At 44.2% G+C, this 19,335-nt stretch overlaps 1 protein-coding gene across 2 annotated transcripts in view; it reads right to left on the bottom strand.

Moving 5' to 3' along the window:
- The window catches only part of FTO (FTO alpha-ketoglutarate dependent dioxygenase), a 406,381-nt gene that overhangs the window by 22,557 nt on the left and 364,489 nt on the right, over positions 1 to 19,335 (bottom strand). Inside the window, exon 9 of one of the 2 annotated variants that reach the window (XM_075325766.1) lies at positions 8,894 to 8,944. The exons of the other annotated variant lie outside the window; for it this stretch is intronic. Coding sequence (XP_075181881.1) covers positions 8,923 to 8,944 — 22 coding nt within the window. The 3' untranslated portion in view covers positions 8,894 to 8,922. Of the gene's footprint in view, positions 1 to 8,893; positions 8,945 to 19,335 lie in introns of those variants that run through there. 2 annotated transcript variants of the gene reach the window in all.

The raw sequence follows: 19,335 nt of genomic DNA, 5'->3' as shown, positions 1-19,335 counted from the left end.
AACAAGGGGTTAACAACGAAGGGGTAAGCCTTAATGGGACTTGGCATGCTTGGTGCAATCTGATCATAGTCAAGACTGCATTACTGGCGTCCATGGGGAGCCGCCATGCACGCTCCTTGCACACTTACATGTCTGAGGCAAGAGGACATTTAACACATCAGGGACCCCGTCAGCTTATCAGATCAACTAATCAATACCATTGACAATGGCTCTGTCTAAAAGCATTGCGATTGCCCCTGAGTAGACCTGGTAAAAAAAGCCACTTCACTATACATTACCTTTGACCGTGATACTACGAGAGACCCCAGAGGCCTGGAGATGCTCCTTCCACCTAACTAGCTCCTTTCACAACAGAGGTCTGCACTGGAAAAAAGTGACCCCGGGAAGAAGGGAGCTTCGCCTACAGTCCCTTAGGTGCTTACTAGAGAGAATCAGGCCATTTCTCTTTGCCACCTTGACTTTACTGCATGTTATCGGCCTGGTATAAATCTCAGACGAACGTTGAGAAGAACAAGACACAGTGGGATACAAATGGAGTCTTCATGTAGCTCGCAGACACATGGAGAATTGAGAGTTACCTGCAGGGATCCTTTCCCCTCTGCCTGACACACACCTGGAGACCCCCAAAAGACATCTACGACAAATTTCATCCTGCTGCATTTAACGCTCTAAAAAGCAACTTGATTGTGCCTCTTCCTTGTCAAGATAATTCCAATAGACAGGAGAATAGTGCGCGGAAATCTGCAAAAATCCTTACAGCTCAAATACAATGTAATAATATGATGACCATTCTCACTCGGGAAGAAAATAGATGCACATTCTTAGATGTTTATCCCATCATTTCACATATATAAAATGTATGCACATTCTGGATATATTTAACAAGTATATACTTCACTGCATATGGCACGCCCACTCCAAGGCCTTAGGGTACTCGGAACCGAGCCGGGAACTGACCGGGGATGTCAGCGGTGGTGGGGGTCGGGGTCCGTGACCCTGGCGGTGTCTTTATTTAAATGAAGAGGGATGATGACTATTTACAGTTGGATAAAATTCGTGACACCACCTGTGGTTTTTGCGGTTTTGAGGCCGCGGCTGCTGGACAGGACCCCTTGGGATGGTGTTGTAGCAGCTGAGGCATTTCTGCTCCCCACAGGTGGAGCGGGTAACCCTGGGGCAACAGTTAGGAGAGTCAATAGTAAGGATTGAGTAAACTTCAGCGGCAGGAGCGGGATGTATGGGAGTTGTAGTCTTACTGGCTGTATTCTCCAGGGCTGACAAGGTGCAGAAAGAGGTAGGCGACACAAGGGCTGCGGTTCAAGATGTCTTTACTCACAGATTGTTCTTTATGCCCGCGGGATGCCAGTTTCCACCAAGATGGGTTCCAGGCGATCCCGAACTCCTTGGATCCCAGTGCCGGTTGCGACTTGGTGGGCTCTTCCTCCATGCACCCTTCTTTAATTGGTGGGTCCCCGTGGCCTGAAGCGTTTTGGGGTCCCCTCCTGGTCTCACAGTCCTGGCCCGTATGGCAGGCAGCTGGAACCTTTCAATGGGTTGGACCTCTGTTCCAATTCCTAGGTTCCCTCTTTACTGCTATAAGTCAATGAGGAACCTTGATGATCCCCTCACCTGGCAGATTTAACAAGTGAGCCTAAAGCGTCCCCCTGAACTAGGGGTCTGCACCCGCCTGTGCTCGGTCCCATGTGTACTCTCTCTGGCGACCGTACTCCTTTAGCCCACCGATGTCACTCCTCGTGTTTCTCACTGGACCAGAGTCTCCTCACACCCTCCCTGACTCAACGTCAACTCCTGACTGACTTTTAAATGTCCCTAATGGTTCTCTAGACTCCTTCCACTCCCCGGTGAATCCTCCTCCCTGACCCTGAGTCCCGGATCCAGTGAATCGGGAGTCCCTAAGTGCGGTGGCATCCTATAGACCCAATTGCTGTGGTGACCCCCTTTGTGACCCGACCCTTGTCCCAGTCCCCATTGGGGAGGGAAGTCTGCAGAGTGTAGTATGTGGTTTGGTGTGGAACCGGCACTGATCACCCAGGAATCCGGGATGGGCACAGCACCAAAAATCAGGTGCTATACCCTGTGGCGACTGAAGCCTCAGGGGCGCCACACATACTTGCTTGATCTTCTGAAAAAAAGGGGACCTCTCAGAAGTCCACGAAATATGGCAACTCTCCCAGATCCTACTACATCATCCCAAACCCTATGAGCTTCTTGTAACGCTCAAGGCCAGTGCAGAGGCAGTGAGCGGGGATAGTGGACTCACTGGACCACAAGGGGACCCTGGCTTACCCTTTAGAAGGAGGGGTTTAACTAAGCGGCTATCACAAGGCAGACACCAGGCACCACTCCTAGGGCAGTTGCGGGACTTTGGCAGCTGACCGTCAGGACAGGTAATGGACTCAGGTGTGCACAAAGCAGCAGGCAGGTACAGGCGGGGTGGCTAGTGCAGGTGGGTACGGACAGGTATGGTAGGCACGGCAGGGATAGATAAGTATCGGAAGTCAGGTACAGGTGAAGGACACAGGAATAACAGAAGAGGAGTACAGGAACCTGACAACTAACTAGCTAGCAGACTGAAGACTTAAACTAAAGCCGTTGCGCAGGCACCTCCCCTAATGAGAGGGTGCCTTAAAAACGTAGTGACTCTTGGCCATAGGCTAAGAGGCATTTCTGGGAAATGGTGCACCGGCCCTTTAAGAGGAGGCCGATGTGCGCATGCGCGCGCACACACTAAGCATTGTCCTCCCGGGAGACCTGGGCTGCATGCACAGGTCCCGAGAGGGGAAGGAGGCACCAGTGCACGTGGATAGCCGGGGGTGCAGGGGAGAATGCGACCTGGCCATGGCGTTGAGTAAGTCAGCGTCCCTCCAGGGACGCCGATGCTACACTTCTTCTCTGTAAGAGGTGTGAAAGAGGCGCATAGGGTAGCCCAGCAGGTGCATACTCTCTTCTCCCGAAAACAAAATTGGCAATTATGCTTCACTGTTAGGGTGGCAATAACATTGCGAATGCCTCAGTAAGACCTCATCCGCACAACTAAACTCAATGTGCCCCCAAGATGCCACAAAGAAATTAGTCTTAAAATAAGATCAGAGGCTTTCTCCAGAGTAGATGTGAAAGCGGGAATGATTAAATACCATCTGGATATATTTAAAAGTCCATAAAGGTAAAAAAATGTAAGGTTTTCTCAAGTTACCTTTTTGGTGGATGTAGCATACAGGCCTCCAACTCTGCTTCAAATATGGAGCAGCTAATTTCATAGTATTCAATATATATATATATATATATATATATATATATAAGGTTTGTTTTTTTACCGGATTTTATTTTTTCACCGTAGCTTTTTTTTTTATCTTATCTATCTTTACATATCTCAGCCATGTATGTTTGACTTTGTTACTGCAGAGTTTTTCCCAGGAAAATATACTATAAAAGCCAATGAGCTGCACGGGAGACTAGCCAGAGAGGTGGGCTCCCGGCACCTTCTTCCCGCCTGCCTGCTGCCGGTGACTGACAGGTCTCTCCCTATACATGCCTGAAGGAAGAGATCATATTACTGTGTTGGGGCAATAAGGGTACATGATTACTATAAGAGGAGTTAACACTATAAGTGGACATTAAATGGGGCACAATCAGTGGACGCAAAAGGGGGGTATTGTTACTTGACCATGTTAATGCAAAGTAATTTAGTGCCGCACTACACAGTTAATAAAAGTGCTCTAATGGCGTGGAATGTCACAGCACTTCCCTATTTCACTATGAGACCCTATGTCAAGAGCGTTAAGACTGGCAAATGTCTTATGGAAAAAAAACGACTAAAGCGGGCTTTACACGCTACGACATCGCTAATGCGGAGTCGTTGGGGTCACGGAATTCGTGACGCACATCCGGCCGCATTAGCGATGCCGTTGCGTGTGACATCGATTAGCGATTTTGCATCGTTGCAAAACAGTGAAAAAACGCTAATCGGCGACACGGGGGTCCATTCCCAATTATCGTTACTTCAGCAGTAACGAGGTTGTTCCTCGTTCCTGCGGCATCACACATCGCTGCGTGTGACGCCGCAGGAGCGAGGAAGCTCTCCCTACCTGCCTCCCGGCCGCTATGCGGAAGGAAGGAGGTGGGCGGGATGTTACGTCCCGCTCATCTCCGCCCCTCCGCTGCGATTGGGCGGCGGTTCAGTGACGTTTCAGTGACGTCGCTGTGACGCCGCACGGACCGCCCCCTTAGAAAGGAGGCAGTTCGCCGGTCACAGCGACGTCGCCGGACAGGTAAGTATGTGTGACGGCTCTGGGCGATGTTGTGCGGCACGGGCAGCGATATGCCCGTGTCGCGCAACAGATGGGGGCGGGTACGCACACTAGCGATATCGGGACCGATATCGCAGTGTGTAAAGTAGCCTTAAGACCAACGTCCAAATCGCATCAGATGTCCTGCGTTTTATCATAATTTCAGTGATGAAATAAATTTTGAGTTTTATTCACATTAGTGCTGAATACTCACCTTCTTCATTCCGGAAAATGTCTTAGCCTACGGTCAGAGTAATAGTTAAAGGGAACCTGTCACCACTTTTTTGGTGTATAAGCTGCGGCCACCACCACCGGGCTCTTATATACAGCATTCTAACGTGCTGTATATAACAGCCCAGGCTGCTGTGACAACATGAAAAAACACTTTATAATACTTACCTAACGGTCGCTCTGCGGGTGGATTCGGGCCTAATGAGCGTCTCCGTTGTCCGATGCGGGCGCCTCCCCTTTCGGATATCTTCGGCTTCTTTCTGAAGCCTGTGTGCATGACGCGGCTACGTCATACACACTCACCGATCCTGCGCAGGCGCACTACAATACTTTGATCTGCTCTGCTCAGGGCAGATCAAAGTGCGCCTGCTCAGGACCTGAATGCCAAGTGTGTATGATATCGGACCCATCATGCACCGCGGCTAAAGAAGAAGGAAAACAAAAATGGCCAAAAAAGGCGGCTCTGGCACCGGACAACGGAGACGCCCTTTAGATCCTCAACCACCACAGAGCGACCGTTAGGTAAGTATTATAAAGTGTTTTTTATGTTGTCACTTCTTCTTCTTTGATAGTAAATTATATCCCCATCAGGGGTCCCAAACAAAGAACGAACAGACCCTAAAATAAATTCCTATTGAAAAACATTGGACTTCTGACCATCGAACACAACAAAAACATCCATTCGATCCTATTTCGAAAATGGAAATTTCTTAAAAGAATTGTAAGGACTTCTTAACAACATAAAAACCAAAGTAATAAATAAGTAGCGGAATAAGTGATCCTTTTTGAAGAGACGGCGCACTATTTCCTGTACGGAGAGACAGTTGAGTAACAGAGTTTACGCGAAGTGAAGAGGAGAGGGACACAAATGTTCAGAAATAAAACAATCTTCTCTCTGTGGGTTCGTACTCTTTAAATAAGCTCTCTCCAATTGTCAGCTCCGTTAATTGCTCAGTTGATCGGTGGCACAGTTGCAATAATCAAAAGCATGGCACGCTCCATTCCTTAGACAAAATGTAATAAGCAGTTGGTGTCGTGGGATTGATGCTGTCAAGAAGTTTGTTGTTTTCCCTGCGTGTCTTGTTTGTTGCTGGTAATTAGATAGACAAAGTAATTATTGTTCACATTCCTTTGCTCTATTTCTGTCTGCCTCTCTTGGCAATCCTTGGCGGTGTATTAACCCATGTACAGCATGATGCCGAACTATAACAGTAAGCCACTTATAATGAGGCAGAGGATGTCTACTTATGTAAAGTTTTCCATCTACGGCACAAACCGATTGTAAAAGACGAGATAAAGTACTCCGTTTATGATCTCTAAAATTTCCAGAATAACCGTAATCCTAACTGGATCAACATGGACTAAAATGTCTAAGACTATCCTCACACTTGTAGCATGGTTTATCACAGAAACCACAATGCCTTTTTACTGTACAGTGGACACCACTGATCCAATATATCTCATTGACATAAAATGGGGTCTCTATTAAAGTGGTTGTCTACAACTTTTACATTGGATAGGTCATCAAAGTCTGATTGCCCAGGGCTGACACCCTGCATGCCCGTGGATCATCTGTTTCCGGTGCCGGTGGCAGCAGCAGGCAGCTGGACATGCTCAGTTCCGGAGCTGCTATGTCTTCTGATAGTGGCCAGGAACTGCACATCCGCCTCCTATTGATTTGAATGGGATGCGGATGTCCATTACCTGGCCACGACAGCTATGATGGGGCAGCTCTGAAACAAAGCATTCCGGCCACCTGCTGCCGCTGCCAGCTCCAAGACCAGTTGATTGACAAGGGTGCGGGGTGTCAAACTCCGGCAGATCAGGCCATTAATGTAAAAGTAGTGGACAACCTATAAGTTTTATCAAGTCTAAAAAGAAAAAAAAATGCCTTAATTTTTGAATTACTGGAAAGTTAAGAAACAGTCTCAATCTATCTGCCAACCCATGACAAGATGGATTGGTAGAGGTAGGAGACAAACCGTGGATAGGACCTAATTTTTGATTTATAAACTAGACCAATTATTTGTGTGTAGGATGGCATGGAATAATAATAATAATAATAATAATAATAATCTTTATTTCTATAGCGCCAACATATTCCGCAGCGCTTTACAATTCAGGAGGAACATATACATATCATATACATAAACATATACAAACAAGTAACAATTATAGAGGCTACAGTATTTAAAAGGAAAAATGGCAACCCTGCTCGTGAGCGCTTACAATCTACAATGAGATGGGGGGAGGGGCAAGGTACAAGTGTTTATTTAAAATGACAATCCAGCCAGCTCATGGGGGATAGATGATGGCTTCCTGGACCAGTTGGCAAGAGCCTTGAGATGCAATGGAATAATGACAGGCAGACACAGAACATTTGGATGGAGCCAAAACAAAAATGTATAGTTTGAGGATACATCAATTAGTAATTGGCGTTAAAGAGGTTGTTCACTTTTTAATGTGCCCATGGAGGTGAGAAAAATAATAAAAAAATTGATCCTCACCTTCCAGATGAATTCAGCTCCTCCATAACCTGTGCTGCATCCCTTGCCAGTATGCTTGCCTTAACATCCGACTGGGCCACCGCAAGAGCATTGCAGCCAATCAGCATCCAATGATCGGTTGCAATTTTAACACTTTGTGTAAGTAGACCAAGGAGAAACACTATTTCTTCCACTTGACTTTACCAGACTGTGAACAGTATTATTTTTGACAAACTCGGAATGCTGAAACCAACCAGTAGCCATTGATAAGAGGAAAACTCATGTGAGTTACTCTCCTGCCCCTGTTGGATGTTAATACCTGCAGATTGCCAGGAAAACTGAATGTTGAAGAGCACGCATGGTCTAGGGTCTTAGAAATGAGTTGTTCAGTAGTAGTCAAAGCCTTTAAGTCCACCAAGGGTGAGGGTGTAACCGGATAGGTCCAAAATACTAGGCCTTCACTCTAAAGTTAGGGTTCACCACTTAACTTCTTATTCTTAGTGTCACTCCTCCTTTCCAATTTCACACCCCTACTGCCACCAAAGTTCCCTGCTTTGACAGTATACTTTCTCCGGCAGTCATCAATGAGTCTGTCTCACATAGGGAAGGCTAGCAGGATAGGGCGTAACTCGAATTCATCCATAACCTCTTCACAGGCCTGTTTTGCTCCCAGTGCTTCAACATGGCGCCCCACCTCTCTTTTATGTGGGATGCATTGAAGCAACACCAGAATGCATGACTGGAGGACTAGAAATCCAGTGTCTTCTTTCTCCTCAGTTGTTGCTTGGTATCTGCCTTTTTCACTGCTTTGTTATCATAAGTCTAATTTCAGTGTGCCGGCATCTTGGGTCACATTCTTTTCCAACGGTTGGCTCTGGTCACACCTTACGCGTAATCTATATTGTTGTTGATGTTATTTTCTAGTATTTCCTACTAGTGCAATCTACAGCCAACTCACAATGTGTCATTTATCTATATGAACATAACCCATAAAGGGTCAGCATGCTTGTTGGACAAAATGTATTTCCTGTGAAGTTCCCGAGACGGCGGCGTACCAAGTCATCCATCATTATGCACCCGGTTGAAGAGAACGAAAAGCTCCTTTTGTGTATGCATTTCATTTCCAAGTAACCTGTTCGGTATCGCACAAGGGCATCTGATCTCGAGCTGATGGTTTGTTAAGCCTATGATAAGGGACTTGGTTTGATGCTGTACTTCTTTGCGTCAATATATCAGACTTGGTAAGCCTGTCTAATAGCCTTGTCTGATGTGAGCAATCAAAAAAACAAGCCTTTTTCATGTTACACTCTTCCAAAGAGATGCAAGAAATTGTCAACTGCTTCATCTTTGTACAAAGTGTTTAAAGTGTAAATGTTTGCATAGGCATTTATATCCTGACCGGGCGTAACTAGAGCAATGTCTTGTCATTGTTGGGTAGAGGTAAGAGTCCATTCCTTATTTTAAGTAGGTCAGAACATTCCTGATACATGTGAGAATAGATATCTGTGTTTATATGCATGGGTAAAGCAGCAGTGGGGGGGAGTGCCTTGCATGGAATTGATGCCAGTACCTCATTAAAACGCCAGCCAGTTTGGCAGGAGTTGATATGTTACTTACTGCTCACATCTGTGGTTAACGACTGCACGCTTCTGCTTCCCGATAAAGAGAAAGGCCTCACAGCTAGGGCACTTAATCAATGGGATAATGGAATGAATCAATACAAAAGGCTTTCTTAGGAGGTCTTAATTAAGAAAACACTCACAAATACAAACGACGACTTCAATGTATCGACAGTTGTGTGTAGAGGAGGGAGGCTCAGGAGATGAAACCTATATTAGGAAGTTCTCTCACATTTACACAGATGATTGGAGATCGCAGTGGGGTTAGACTTGAGACAATCAGATAGACGTTCCATGAAGCCTATAGGAATAAAATCATAAATATGGAATCGTGGGTTCTATTAACCACAAATAAAATTAAGACTTTACTGAAGACTCTTTCGTTAAGGAAGACTCTTTCGTTAAGGAAGACTCTTTCGTTAAGGAAGACTCTTTCGTTAAGGAAGACTCTTTCGTTACGGAAGACTCTTTCGTTACGGAAGACTCTTTCGTTACGGAAGACTCTTTCGTTACGGAAGACTCTTTCGTTACGGAAGACTCTTTCGTTACGGAAGACTCTTTCGTTACGTAAGACTCTTTCGTTACGTAAGACTCTTTCGTTACGTAAGACTCTTTCGTTACGGAAGACTCTTTCGTTACGGAAGACTCTTTCGTTACGGAAGACTCTTTATTTACAGAAAACTCTTTCATTATGGAAGACTCTTTCTTTACTGAAGACTTTTCTTTAAAAGGTTCCTAAATCAACTATATTATCCACTATATTAATCCATATATATAAAACTTTATATTGTTCTTTACTTTTGCTACTTATTTTCGCTCCTCGTGATTTTTTGTTACATGGTGAAATGGGACTTTAACATTTAGAATCCAATGTAAAGCAGTCCAACAAACCAACAAAGATATATGTATTAGAAAAGTCAGTCTTTCTTGCGTCAGTATGACTCTTACTCTAAAGAGATTTATTTTTCCTATATCTCATTCCCATAGCCCGCCTGATTATTAAGTTTGTTGTTCTTTTAAATTCCGCCTTACGGTTCCAGATATATGGGCCTTGTGTGGTGCTAATTTTTATGATATTTACAAGGGGGTGTGGTTCACAACGGAAATACACGCCCCAGAGGATCCTGTGAGCCACGGCCTTTCTGGTGACGATTAAAAATAAGCACAAAATAAAAAGGCCCATATCTCTGGAACCACATAACGTATTTTAGAAGAAAAAAAAAACTTAAAAATTATTGGGAGACGTAAATAAAATGAGAGGAAAAACTGGTCACTTTTCACCCAGTGTCAGGTCCTCTTTAAGCTATAAACTTTTATCACAACATCCATACACATAAATGCTAAGCTTGAATTTGTTCTGAATGATGAGAGGGGTGTAATACACCACCCAAATACCTCTAGATGCTGCTTATCTCCACTGAGAGGAAAATAATCAGGCAATTTGAAATCCAACAGCCTGATTCTTTTTTTGTTGGTATTCCCCATACATATTAGATGGTTAAAGTAGTTCCACTAAAATTGATAGTGTCAAACAAAATAAATCTAATGTGTTGGGCCACCTCTACGATAGGCTATCTGAAGTAGACCTAGCTAATGTTATACTCCATGATATATGGCATTTTTGGAATAAACATAGTTCTCTGGATAAAACTATAAATGTTATTGTACGGGTGGAGATATCTAACAGAGGGTATTGTTCAAGAACAGTCTATGGGCTTCTCATATTCAAACATCAGCATAGAGAGCCCCACTTAAGGAGAACCTGTCACGTCCTCTAAATATGTAACTTTTTACCTGGTGTAAATGTTGTTGTTGTCCTTACCCTTTTGTATGTAAACCCCTCTCGCGAGCATCGCTGTGATTGGTACATGTGGGCAGAGACCTGAACTGCCCAATTACTGAATTCCATTGGGGTTCACGTCAAGTCCGGGTCCCAATCCGAACTTTATCTAAAGTCCAGCTGAAGCCACTGAACTCAACTCCCACGGGTCCGCTCATCTCTATTCTTGATGACCATGCCCAGTTGTCTCTTATGGTTACATACAATGAGACATCGAAAATCCAGGTTTCTAACCAGTCATACATGTTCTCAGAAGCTCCATGCAATGTGGTGGTGCTCTCGCTGAACTCCTGAGGTGCTTTTTATATTTTTATGTGTAGCAAGTATATGATTATAGTGTTGAGGTTACGTCAATGTCATGTATATGCTTAGTGGGTACTTGGCTTGGAAACATTGGGAACGCTGATCTAGAACATCAGACTGAACTGTCCTTTGTGCCTTAATGAAATATGAACATACTTTTGGATCCGCTACTGTCAGCCATTCATGATATTCTCCAGTATTCACGCAAGGCACGCAAGCGGAAACCAATAGGGAAAAAGGATACGAGTGTAATTCTATTCTTAACCAGTCACTGAAAAGCAGAAACAGAAGGAGCTGGTCTGGCAATGCCCATATCAAACAGCGAGAGGGAAAGTTGGAATAATTAATGAACACTCCGGCTGATGGATGCAATTAATTGTGAGCAATCCCTCAGTGAGTTCTCTGCACAAATATGTTAAGTCAATATTAAAGATTCCTCCAAAGCTACTGCACCAGGCAGTACTTTAAAGAGGCATCAGTCTAATGTCAGAGCAAATATAGCAGCCTGCATTAATCAGCATTCAAGATGGCAGAAACTCAAACGTAGTTTATATGGACTTTAGAAGAAGTTAAAAAGACATGAAAACATAAAAATTCAATGGAATTTTTTTTTTTTTAACATCACGAAAACCACTAGTGTCTTTAAAATAAGGGTAGAAGACCTTGAAGAAAAGGAGATCCACTGGAATAATGTGGAATGTGCAAGTCTACGCTCTGTATGAAAGAGACCTACCTGTATACCAAAATTGGTGGCCTATCCACAGGATCAGAGAAGTGGGTTATGACTTTCGGCATCTCCAACAATCAGCTGTATAAATGGCCGGGACATGCATGTAAGTGCTATTGACTTTTACATGTATACCTGCATACTATACATAGTAGTGGCAGGGCTGGATATTAGAGCATCGTCCCATTGAAATTTAAAGAGGTGAGCCACTAATTCCATCCTTAGGATAGGTCATCAATGTCTGATCAGCTGGGGTCCGACACCAAGAACCCTCGCAGATAAGCTGTCCTTAGTGCTAGTGGTGGCAGCCTATGGTCGGAAGTGCTCAGTTTCGGAGATGCTCAGTCTTTGGAAAGTGGCTGTGTACTACACATCCGCCTCCCATTGATATGAATAGGAGGCAGATGTACAATACCTAGCCACGGCCACTATCAGAAGATGGGGCAGCTCCGGAACTGAGCATATCCATCTGCTGGCTATTGGCACCAAGAACAGCTGATCGGCGGGGGTGCCGGAGGTTGGACCCTGGCAAAGCAGAAATTGATAACCTTACCTAAGGATAGACCATTATTGTTAAAACATTTTTAAGGTTTTTATTGTACAATTTGAGAAAATGTCAACTCACCTGTCATGACCAGGTGACCTCACTCAGATGAGTCCCTACGCTAACAGCAGGTTTACTTCTGTCTTTTTTTGTCTGTCAGTTTTATCTGTGAGGTTTTCCACTTCTGTCCTTGCACTTCCCCCAGGGTGGTGGGTTTTGGAGGGGGGGTCTTACCATCAGGGACAAGAGATAGGAGGACATTGGGGGCCCAGGCCTCGATACCATTAAGCATACCCCTGGGTTGAAGAAAAGCCTTGGGTACGCTTAGTCTAAGGGTCAGCATAGGGTCCCCCTTCCTGTCACCCCCCCATTCATGTCACATGATACACATATGGGGCAAAGCTTTGAATCTACAATGAGCCTTTCTCAATTTTGCTGTTGGCCATTTTTGCCTTCATAGAATATTTTCAAGGAGTTGTTCCATTTTTGTGGCAATGGGCACTGGGCAATCCAGTATTTAATGGGTTGGAGAGTGCAGTATCCATTTGTTATGTGAATTTTTCCATTAACAGAATATTTGTCTATCAGGAGACTTACCTATCTCACGGATCCAAACCCACAAAATAAACTTTGGATGGATACAGTAGGAAGTGGAGATGAGCAAATCTGACAAAATTAGAATTTGGTAGATTTGCTCAAATTTGGTTGGAAAACGTGATTTGCATAGACTAAATTTAGTGTAAATTGAATCTGCTAGGATGGGAAAAGAAAAAAAATTACTTTCATCTCTTTTCGGCCCTTTTCATATCTTTACCACTAATTGCCGATTCTCCAATTGGTTCCTCTGTCTTTTCTCCTTGCTCTTCCCAAGCACTTGTTGTAGCTGTTCTGTTTTGTCACAAGTCAGCTTATGGGATCACTAGTGAGGTCCTCTGAATTAGGCCTCTTCAGACCTAATCAAGATCGAGCGCTCGGAGAAAAAGACCTGCATTCATGTGAACATGATCAGTTTTCTGTTTATTTAGCTAAGGTACAGTTTATTTATACCATTTACAGATCAATGTGATATTGCAAAAAAGGATTCTAGCTGGACTTTACAAGTTGCTCATATGACCTTTAAGTTTCAGCAAAACAAAAATGTAGAGACATGCCTATGAGATAAGAAGATAAGAAGAACATTTAGAGACAATAATAATCCTTGAGCTTGTCTCTTATTCCGAAGGCTCCGTAATGACTATGAACTACTATCAGATATACTTACTAATAACAATAAAATATCTTTAATGAAGAAATAGAGAAACTATTAACCCTTCTATATCACACTCATGCCTTCATATGATTACGTGGGGTATGACACATATTACTTACATTAATGAAGTGCATCGTGCAACAGCAAGCCAAAAATAATAAGGTTGAAGAGAGGTGAGCAGAAGACTTAGAAAGAAGCTGCCTCAAGAGGCGAGTAGAATTGTTTATTGGATTTTTTTTTAACCTTTTTCCAGCCCTCATAATCAAGCAAAATGGCAATTTTCTGGGTTCACGCAAAACCAATTCATTTAGAATGGAGTCACTCATCTCTAGTAGAAACCAGTTAATTTAAAAACAGCCATGGACAGGTATGAGGAGAGCATGGCCGAGATGGAGACATTCTTCTTTCTTGTTCCTTTAACAGCCTTCCGCTTCTCGAGCCATGACGACTTGATTGATGAACACTCTGTAGGAAGATCGATTTTGTGCAAGCCTAGATCAGTCCACCAGGGTTTTTTGTGCGATTATCTTAATAGTATCAAGCCACCAGGTTGATGATCTTCCTCTTCACCTCTTCCTATGATGATGTCCTTCTCTAGTGATTGCTCTCTTCGTAAGTGTCCAAAGCAGGCAAGTCGTAGCTTGGTGATTCTTGCTTCAAGTGACAAGTCTGGCTTGATTTGTTTCAAAATTGATTTGTTTGTTCTTCTTGCCATCCATGGTGTTGATAACATCCTTCTAGAGCACCACATTTCAAAGAACTTGATTCTTCTGTCTTGTTTCTTCATCATCCAGATTCTGCACTCATGTGTGACGATAGAAAAGACCAGACTATGTACAAACCGTATTTTCATCATTAGTGAACTGCTCCTCAATTTGAGGACCTTGTCCAGTGACTTAATTGTTGATTTGTCCCTAGCTATTCTCCTATTGACTTCAAGTGTCATCATTGCATTTTGAGTGATCATTGATCCAAGTAGGTTGAAATCCTTTACAACTTCCAGTGTGTCGCCATCCGTCTCAAATGCGTCCCGTTCGCACCCGGCAGTAGTCAACATTTTTGTCTTCTTTGTATTGAGTAGAAGACCTATATTTGAGCTTTCCATCTTAGAGACCATATACAGTTAGGTCCAGAAATATTTGGACAGTGACACAATTTTCGCGAGTTGGGCTCTGCATGCCACCACATTGGATTTGAAATGAAACCTCTACAACAGAATTCAAGTGCAGATTGTAACGTTTAATTTGAAGGTTTGAACAAAAATATCTGATAGAAATTGTAGGAATTGTACACATTTCTTTACAAACACTCCACATTTTAGGAGGTCAAAAGTAATTGGACAAATAAACCAAACCCAAACAAAATATTTTTATTTTCAATATTTTGTTGCGAATCCTTTGGAGGCAATCACTGCCTTAAGTCTGGAACCCATGGACATCACCAAACGCTGGGTTTCCTCCTTCTTAATGCTTTGCCAGGCCTTTACAGCCGCAGCCTTCAGGTCTTGCTTGTTTGTGGGTCTTTCCGTCTTAAGTCTGGATTTGAGCAAGTGAAATGCATGCTCAATTGGGTTAAGATCTGGTGATTGACTTGGCCATTGCAGAATGTTCCACTTTTTTGCACTCATGAACTCCTGGGTAGCTTTGGCTGTATGCTTGGGGTCATTGTCCATCTGTACTATGAAGCGCCGTCCGATCAACTTTGCGGCATTTGGCTGAATCTGGGCTGAAAGTATATCCCGGTACACTTCAGAATTCATCCGGCTACTCTTGTCTGCTGTTTTGTCATCAATAAACACAAGTGACCCAGTGCCATTGAAAGCCATGCATGCCCATGCCATCACGTTGCCTCCACCATGTTTTACAGAGGATGTGGTGTGCCTTGGATCATGTGCCGTTCCCTTTCTTCTCCAAACATTTTTCTTCCCATCATTCTGGTACAGGTTGATCTTTGTCTCATCTGTCCATAGAATACTTTTCCAGAACTGAGCTGGCTTCATGAGGTGTTTTTCAGCAAATTTAACTCTGGCCTGTCTATTTTTGGAATTGATGAATGGTTTGCATCTAGATGTGAACCCTTTGTATTTACTTTCATGGAGTCTTCTCTTTACAGTTGACTTAGAGACAGATACACCTACTTCACTGAGAGTGTTCTGGACTTCAGTTGATGTTGTGAACGGGTTCTTCTTCACCAAAGAAAGTATGCGGCGATCATCCACCACTGTTGTCATCCGTGGACGCCCAGGCCTTTTTGAGTTCCCAAGCTCACCAGTCAATTCCTTTTTTCTCAGAATGTACCCGACTGTTGATTTTGCTACTCCAAGCATGTCTGCTATCTCTCTGATGGATTTTTTCTTTTTTTTTCAGCCTCAGGATGTTCTGCTTCACCTCAATTGAGAGTTCCTTAGACCGCATGTTGTCTGGTCACAGCAACAGCTTCCAAATGCAAAACCACACACCTGTAATCAACCCCAGACCTTTTAACTACTTCATTGATTACAGGTTAACGAGGGAGACGCCTTCAGGGTTAATTGCAGCCCTTAGAGTCCCTTGTCCAATTACTTTTGGTCCCTTGAAAAAGAGGAGGCTATGCATTACAGATCTATGATTCCTAAACCCTTTCTCCGATTTGGATGTGAAAACTCTCATATTGCAGCTGGGAGTGTGCACTTTCAGCCCATATTATATATATAATTGTATTTCTGAACATGTTTTTGTAAACAGCTAAAATAATAAAACTTGTGTCACTGTCCAAATATTTCTGGACCTAACTGTAGTGTACTGGAAAATGGGAAAAAAAATTCAAGTACGGTGAATTGCAAAAAAGTGCAATTTCACAATTGTTTCTTGTTTTTTTTTATTTACCATGCGGAACACAGAGCTTGCCGTATGATTCTCCAGGTCAGTAAGAGTAAAGGGGGCTTTACACGCTGCGACATCGCTAATGCGGAGTCGTTGGGGTCACGGAATTTGTGACGCACATCCGGCCGCATTAGCGATGTTGCTGCGTGTGACACCGATGAGCAATTTTGCATCGTTGCAAAAACGTGCAAAATCGCTCATCGGTGACATGGGGGTCCATTCTCGATTATCGTTACTGCAGCAGTAACGATGTAGTTCGTCGCTCCTGCGGCAGCACACATCGCTATGTGTGACGCCGCAGGAACGAGGAACCTCTCCTTACCTGCCTCCCGGCCGCTATGAGGAAGGAAGGAGGTGGGCGGGATGTTCCGGCCACTCATCTCCGCCCCTCCGCTTCTATTGGGCCGCCGCTCAGTGACGTCGCTGTGACGCCGCACGGACCGCCCCCTTAGAAAGGAGGCGGTTCGCCGGTCACAGCGACGTCGCCGGGCAGGTAAGTATGTGTGACGGGTCTGCGCGATGTTGTGCGGCACGGGCAGCGATTTGCCCGTGTCGCACAACAGATGGGGGCGGGTACCCACGCTAGCGATATCGGGACCGATATCGCAGCGTGTAAAGTAGCCTTAAGTAAATACCAAACATTTATAGGTGTTCTTTTATTTAAATGTTGAAAGAAAAAATAAGTTTGTAAAAAAAAATTAAAAAATTTGCTTTTGGTGACATTTTCCGAGACCCATAAGGCTTTCATTTTTCGTACTCTGGGGCTAAGTGATGACTTATTTTTTGCACCCTGAGCTGATATTTTTACTGATACCATTTTCGGGTAGATGCAATGTTTTGATGACCTCTTATTGCATTTTATTTTAATGTTGCAGCGACCCAAAAAAACCCATAATCATGCGTTTTTAACTTTTTTCTGCTATGCTGTTTATTGATCAGATTAATATATTTCATATTTTGATAGATTGGACATTGTGAACACAGCGATACCAAATGTGTGTTTTGTTTTTTTTCATTGTTTTAATTTTAATTGGGCAAAAGGGGAGTAATTTGAAAGTGTGTTTTTTTCATTTTTTGAGGCAGTGATCGTCCAATCACTTGTACTTGACGTTGTGATCCTCCGATTACATGTACTTGATGCTGTGATCCTCCGATCACATGTACTTGATGCTGTGATCCTCGAATCACTTGCACTTGAAGCTGTGATCTTCTAATCACTTGTACTCGAAGCTGTGATCTTCTAACCACTTGTACTTGAAGCTGTGATCTTCTAACCACTTGTACTTGAAGCTGTGATCTTCTAACCACTTGTACTTGAAGCTGTGATCTTTTAACCACTTGTACTTGAAGTTGTGATTCTCCAATCACTTGTACTTGCAGCTCTGATCGTCCAATCACTTGTACTTAAAGCTGTCATCATCCAATCACTTGTACTTAAAGCTGTGATCATGCAATCACTTGTACTTGAAACTGTGATTCTCCAATCACTTGTATTTGAAGCTGTGATCCTCCAATCAATTATACCTGCTGCTGTGATCCTCCAATCACTTTTACTTGAAGCTGTGATCCTACAATCACTTGTACTTGCTGATGTGATCCTACAATCACTTGTACTTGAAACTGTGATTCTCCAATCACTTGTATTTGAAGCTGTGATCCTCCAATCAATTATACCTGCTGCTGTGATCCTCCAATCACTTGTACTTGAAGCTGTGATCCTACAATCAATTGTACTTGCTGCTGTGATCCTACAATCACTTGTAGTTAAAGCTGTGATCCTCCAATCACTTGTACTTGAAACTGTGATCATCTAATCCCTTGTGCTGTACAGAGCAGTACATTAGCATCACTTTGTACAGTTGAAATCACAGACTCCTAGGAGTTCACAGCCAGCATTCACAGGAGTAGCACATAGACACATACAAGGGTCATCAGCTGACCCTAGCTGTCATATTAACCCATAGGATCAAGTCATAGGGCTGCTGATGGGAGAGGGGAATGACGCGCTGCCCGCTAACGCGTGTTAAATCCCGCTATCAGAGATTGACAGTGGGATTTAACTGGCTAACAGCGGTGGGCGGATCTCCGATTCACCTGCGGCTGTTCGAGACACATGTATCACGAACTTGGGTACGGGGGCTCCTTGTTTGCCTTCTGGAGAAGTTCTTCCCCGTACCCGAAGTCGCTCTGTCCGGTCTTCTGAGCCACGGATGCTGACCAAGACTTTTTGGCATTCAGACACTAAAGGGTGCGTTACACGCTGCGACACCGCTTGCGATGTTGCGAGCGACAGCACCTGCCCCCGTCGTTCATGCGACATTTGGTGATCACTGCCGTAGCAAACAATATCACTACGGCAGAGTCACTCGCACATATCTGGGCAGCGACGTTGCTGTGACCGCCGAACAATCCCTCATTCAAGGGGGAGGTGCGTTTGGCGTCACAGCGGCATCACTAAACGGCCGCCCAATAGAAGAGATGGGGAGGAGATCAGCAGCCGTAACATGACGCCCACCTCATTCCTTCTGCATTGCCGGTGGATGCAGGTAAGAAGATGTTCGTTGTTCCTGTGGTGCCACACACAGCGATGTGTGATGCCACAGGAACGACGAACAACCAGCGGTTGCCGCTTTTGCAATCGTTGATCATCGTTCCTAGCGGTCACACGCTGCGATGTAGCTAACGACACCAGATGTGCGTCACAAACACCGTGACCCCGACGATATATTTTTACAGTTGTCGCAGCGTGTAAAGCACCCTTAAGTGTCAAAAAGAGCCTACTGAGCATGTGCGGGATTCCTATGGGTGTTTTACCACTATCTGAGCATGTCAGTGATGTGGCACGTTCCTATTGGCCACAGTGACATCATCGGTGATGTGGTACGTTCCCATTGGCCGCTGTGACAACATCAGTGATGTGGCACGTCCCCATTGGCCGCCGTGACATCGGTGATGTGGCACACTCCTATTGGCCGGTGACGTTATCAGTGATGTGGCAAGTTCTTATTGGCCACCATGACATCATCAGTGATGTGTAGAGCTCCCATTGGCCAAAGGGGCTGGCTACACATGGTTCCTCCATTTTGTGGGTGGTACAGAGGTGATAAGTAGCCCTGACGCCCATATGGAGGTGCGCACTCGTCTTTGTGCATACTGCTGTACACATGT

The sequence above is a fragment of the Anomaloglossus baeobatrachus genome, chromosome 10, assembly GCF_048569485.1.
Source record: "Anomaloglossus baeobatrachus isolate aAnoBae1 chromosome 10, aAnoBae1.hap1, whole genome shotgun sequence".
NCBI classification, from domain to species: Eukaryota; Metazoa; Chordata; class Amphibia; order Anura; family Aromobatidae; genus Anomaloglossus; species Anomaloglossus baeobatrachus.
The sequence above is the reverse complement of the archived record's forward strand: the minus strand, read 5'-3'. Positions and strand labels throughout refer to the sequence as shown.